Genomic DNA, 6,000 nt, shown 5'->3' on the forward strand with positions numbered 1-6,000 from the left:
GAGATTTTCTCAGTAGGTTCGGAAGTTACCTGACGCTGCATCTCTTCTTGTACAAGTAATGAATAGGCTTGCCTCACATTAGGTAATGGAGACATCATCAATATGTTAGATCTCACCGTTTTATAAGACTGATTGAGCCCCATGAGCAATTGCATCAACTTGTCTTCTTCGCGTTGATCAATATGTATTTGACGTTGATTACAGGTAAATGGTGTGCGGTACGCTTCCAGTTCATCCCAGAGTGCTTTGAGCTTGGTGAAATATGTTGACAGTGCCATGGTTCCTTGTGACATCGTTGCTATCGAGTTTTGTATTTGAAAAATTGCTGGAGCATTCTTTTGTGAGAATTGATCGTGAAGATCAACCCACACTTGATGAGCTGTCTTGGCGTGAATAATGCCTTTAGCGATATCTACTTCAATGGAATGAGTTAACCAAGATATTATCATACTGTTGCACTGATTCCAGAGTTCGAATTCGGTTGAATTTGCATCTTGGGACGGTTCCTCAATTGTGCCATCAATGAAGCCAATTTTCTTCTTGGCAATAAGAGCATGCATAACTGATTTACTCCCGGATTGATAATTTGCTCCATTTAATTTGATTGGAACAAGTGAATATCCTGGCTGATCAGAGTGATGAATATAGTACGGATGTGTTAAATCAACATCCGAAATTTTGAAGCTAGATTTGGCTGATTCCGCCATAAAGGAAATTTTGATATTTAAGAACACCAAGATCGGTGCTCTGATACCATGTTAAGAATGAGAAATAGAAATCGAATTGGGATCGAAAGTATGATCTTCATTCATGTTTACCACGTTTAAATAGGATACAAACTATCAACTAATACCTAAAAATAGAAAAAATATATATCTAACTAAATCTGGTAAATAAATAAAATATACGGTTAATCAAATCTATACTAACAACTCCCTAAATATCTGAGATATATTCTAACTAATTATCACCGCAAAATATCCTCTTAATACATATGCTGCATTGTTTATCAATCATTTCATGAATTGGGTATGGCTAAAGAAATGCCAAGATCCATAATGATTGTTCTCAAAATTTTCATTATTTGACAAATCATTAGATCAAGTTGAGAGACAATATGAATATCATTATTGCTTTTGTGAGGTCCCACATTGGTTGGAGAGGAGAACGAAGTGTTCCTTATAAACGTGTGGAAGTCTCTATGTAGTAGACGCGTTTTAAAACTATGAGACTTGCGGCGATATGTAATGGGCCAAAGTGGACAATATCTACTAGTGGTGGGTTTGGGCTGTTACACATGGTATCAGAGCCAGACACTGGGCGGTGTGCCAGCGAGGACTCTCGGCTTCCAAGGGGGTGGATTGTGAGATCTCACATCGGTTGGAGAGAGGAACGAAACATTCCTTATAAACGTGTGGAAACCTCTCTCTAGTAGACACATTTTAAAACCATGAGGCTGATGACGATACGTAACATGCCAAAGCGGACAATATCTGCTAGTGGTGGGCTTGGGCTGTTACAAATGGTATCAGAGCCAGACACTAGGTGGTGTGCCAGCGAGGAAGTTGGGCTCCCAATGGGTGTGGATTGTGAGACCCCACATTGGTTGGAGAGGGGAACGAAGCATTCCTTATAAACGTATGGAAACCTCTCCCTAGTAGATGCGTTTTAAAATCGTGAAGCTGACGGTGATACGTAACGGGTCAAAGTGGACAATATCTGCTAACTGTGAGCTTGGGCTGTTACAAATGGTATCAGAGCCAGACACTAGGTGGTGTGCCAGCGAGGAAGTTGGGCTCCCAATGGGTGTGGATTGTGAGACCCCACATCGGTTGGAGAGGGGAACGAAGCATTCCTTATAAACGTGTGGAAACCTCTCCCTAGTAGATGCGTTTTAAAATCGTGAAGCTGACGGTGATACGTAACGGGTCAAAGTGGACAATATCTGCTAACTGTGAGCTTGGGCTGTTACAAATGGTATCAGAGCCAGACACTAGGTGGTGTGCCAGCGAGGAAGTTGGGCTCCCAATGGGTGTGGATTGTGAGACCCCACATCGGTTGGAGAGGGGAACGAAGCATTCCTTATAAACGTGTGGAAACCTCTCCCTAGTAGATGCGTTTTAAAATCGTGAAGCTGACGGTGATACGTAACGGGTCAAAGTGGACAATATCTGCTAACTGTGAGCTTGGGCTGTTACAAATGGTATCAGAGCCAGACACTAGGTGGTGTGCCAGCGAGGAAGTTGGGCTCCCAATGGGTGTGGATTGTGAGACCCCACATCGGTTGGAGAGGGGAACGAAGCATTCCTTATAAACGTGTGGAAACCTCTCCCTAGTAGATGCGTTTTAAAATCGTGAAGCTGACGGTGATACGTAACGGGTCAAAGTGGACAATATCTGCTAACTGTGAGCTTGGGCTGTTACAAATGGTATCAGAGCCAGACACTAGGTGGTGTGCCAGCGAGGAAGTTGGGCTCCCAATGGGTGTGGATTGTGAGACCCCACATCGGTTGGAGAGGGGAACGAAGCATTCCTTATAAACGTGTGGAAACCTCTCCCTAGTAAACACGTTTTAAAATCGTGAGGTTGACAGCAATACGTAACGAGCCAAAATAAACAATAGCGGTGGCCTCTACATATGAAGTTAGTCAACCATGTGAATTTTTTATGCCATTGTTGAGACAACTAGAATCTTAATAGTTGTCAATGATGCTGATTCAAGGTACCTAATTTTCATCATTAGTTGACCAATCAAACAATGATTTCACCAGAACTGCATCAGGCCTGATTATTGGAACAGTTAAAGTTATTACAGTTTGATGGATAGAACAATGATATGATAGTTGATAGCATCAAATATTATCCACTTTGACCCATTACGTACTGTTATCCGCCTTACGATTTTATAATGCCCTTATGAAGAATACTTCATTTTCCTCTCCAACCGACGTGGGATCTCACAATCCACCCCGTTTGAGGGCTCAACGTTCTCGCTGGCACACCACCCGGTTTCTGGCTCTGATACCATTTGTAACAGCCCAAGCTCACCGCTAGTAGATATTATCCACTTTCACCCATTACGTATTGCCGTCAGCCTCACGGTTTTATAACACGTCTACTAGGGAGAGGTTTCCACACCCTTACGAAGAATGCTTCGTTCTCCTCTCCAACCGACATTATGAGAAAATAAGAGAGCAAGAAGATCATGGAGAAGCCATAATTTGAGAGAAAAGTTTGTATATTTACTATGTTTTTTATACAATCTACAAAAATGGGTACTCATGGGATTGGCCGTGATACCACTACTCTATGAAATCTCTAGCTTAATGGTTGAAGATGTTGAGAAGTGATACTCTTGTTTTAATTAGGCGCCTATATAGAGCCTCAAGATCACCTTCAAGTTCTTCAATGTTTGAACCAAACGTCTTCAATGAGCTCTGCAAGTTCTCAACTTGAACAATGAAATCAAATTTCTTTGTTTTTTGACTTGTAATTGAATGCAATGCAGCATCCACCAATGCCACTTCGTTTCTTCTTGTTTCTTCACCTTCACAGGCTACCCTTTTGGGTTGCACAAGCTTCGAAACTATAGACCACCGGCTCGAACTCGATGGAAACTTCGGTCCTGCCACGAAAGACAACAAGGCTTCGACGATGTTCTGACCGACTACTTCGGCTCGTTTCAATGAGCTAACAATGGCAGGAGTGGCTCCACTTTTCTCAAAAACTTTGCTTTCATTTGCCTTCAAGACTTTGTAGATTGTTTTTTTTATTAACTTCCTAGAACTTAAGCATTTCTGAAGCTCACTTGCTATGAACATTTCGCCTTTTCTTCGGCGTAAAACCGACTCGAGTTCATTCACACATTCTTTTGTCTGCAACAAGGCATCCTTGGCTATGTCACACAAATCCAAGAGCCTAATAGATCCTTCGAGTAACTCGTCGATCGAGTTCTTATCGCTCTCTTCAACGATGACATGTTGAGTGAGAGGCAATAGAAGTAGCTTATCAATACAATGATGCAAATCCTGTAGGCCATTTAGTTTATGGCATAGCTCAGATGATGTTGCTTCTGAGGTGGCCTTGTTCAAGCTGCGTAAACGCTCGTCGACTTGATCGACGAATGGGTGTGGCTTGGAAGGCAAGCTGTTGGAGCGAATATGCATCTTTTTTTGTTGATTGGAAGCTTTGAAGAAGTTTAGTTTATGATCCTTTTTGTGGGATTAGGGGAGTTTATATATAGGTAAGGGAAAGGGGACAGAAGGAACCTCAAGAACATTATTGAAGAGATGAAGAAATAAAACAGAATCTTGAAGCTTTATGATTGTAATATGGATCTGAAACATCATATCAGCTGTGTTTTTGCTTGTCTCCCTTCTACCAATGCCCAAGCTGGCCTGTTTTTGTATCATTTTGGTACCCATATTCATGCATTTGATACTATAATGAGGTTTATGATATGTGGTTTTGTTTAGAAGGGGTATTAGTTTACTGAAAGACAGCCATGAAACTTGGTTCTCTTATGCAGAAAAGCTTGTCTCCTCCACCCCATGTATGTCTTCTACAGCTTACAGCCATTTTATGTTGTGTGCTAAATAGAATATGGCATATCTTGCTGTTCCTTCATCATTTGGAGACGGTTAGGGTAGGCTTGGACTGTTGCAAATGGTATCAGAGCTATATACCAGGCGGTGTGCCAGTGAGAATGTTGGCTCTCAAGGGAGGTGGATTTTGAGATCCCACCTTGATTGGAGAGGGGAATGAAGCAGTCCTTATAAGGGTGTAGAAATCTCTTCCTAATAGACACGTTTTAAAATCGTGAGATTGACGACGATATGTAATGGGCTAAATCGTGAGATTGACGACGATATGTAATGGGCTAAATCGTGAGATTGACGACGATATGTAACATTTTTTGGGCCGTTACAAATGGTATTAGACTAAGGCACTGAGCAGTGTGCCAGCGAGGACGCTGGGTCCTAAGGGGGTGGATTGTGAGATCCCACATCGGTTGGAGAGAGGAACAAACTATTCCTTATAAGGGTATGGAAATCTCTCCCTTGTAGACGCATTTTAAAATCGTGAGGTTAATGATAATACGTAACGGGCCAATGTGAATATCTGCTAGCAGTGGGCTGGATGCTGGACACTCTCCTAAGGAGAGTGGATTGTGAGATCCCACATTGGTTGGAGAGGGGGAACGTACCATTCCGTATAAGTGTGTGAAAACCTCTCCCTAATAGACGCATTTTAAAACCGTGAGGCTAACGGCGATACGTAACGTGCCAAAGCAGACAATATCTGCTAGCGGTGGGCTTGAATTGTTACACCACTTCTCCAAAATCTAGCCAATTCTTGATTTTATACAACCAGTGGAGGAGCAGTCATATTATGATAGTCTCACTAAATAACTTGTTCGCGTCTAGGCTTATAAATAGCTAACCAAAATGAGATGATATAAATGCACAAATTTTAATGTGATGCACGAGTAAAAAAGAGGTATATGAATGAACCGATACCATATCCGAATAAGAGTGATCCTAAGAATACGATGGTTAAGGTTTAAAAGAATTGAAAGATACTATGTATATGCACTTTCTTTTTCAGTGGCTCAATCATAAGAGCTCAAAAGTTAAACGTGCTTAGTTTGGAGCATTCCTATGTCGAGTGACCTCTTAAAAATTTTCGTAGGAAGCACGTGTGTGAGATAGTTTTGACTCTTAGAAGCGATAAGTAGGTAACATGGTCATATAGGCAGAGATGTAAGGATCATCGAATGAAAAAAATGACTTAAGAGTTTTTTTTACAACCATGACGTTGCTCGGATTAGTTTTGTTTGATATGGGTAAAGTTAAACTAGTTCCGAATCATGTGTTATTCACTTCTCAAATAAAATTAAATTCATATTATTTTGAACTTTATCCCAAAAAATCCTATCGATATGATTAGGTATGTCTGTGGAGCGGGACGGAAACGACGACACCTCCTATCTCAATCCTT

General features: G+C 41.3%; 1 protein-coding gene across 1 annotated transcript; it reads right to left on the reverse strand.

Moving 5' to 3' along the window:
- Positions 1–3,287: 3,287 nt before the first annotated feature.
- Positions 3,288–4,166, reverse strand: LOC111435127. The gene has a single exon (XM_023072465.1). It carries the CDS (start codon positions 4,164–4,166, stop codon positions 3,324–3,326), a length of 843 nt encoding a protein of 280 aa, XP_022928233.1. The 3' UTR covers positions 3,288–3,323.
- Positions 4,167–6,000: the final 1,834 nt, after the last annotated feature.

Source organism: Cucurbita moschata, unplaced genomic scaffold (genome assembly GCF_002738365.1).
Source record: "Cucurbita moschata cultivar Rifu unplaced genomic scaffold, Cmos_1.0 Cmo_Scf00048, whole genome shotgun sequence".
Classification (NCBI taxonomy): domain Eukaryota; kingdom Viridiplantae; phylum Streptophyta; class Magnoliopsida; order Cucurbitales; family Cucurbitaceae; genus Cucurbita; species Cucurbita moschata.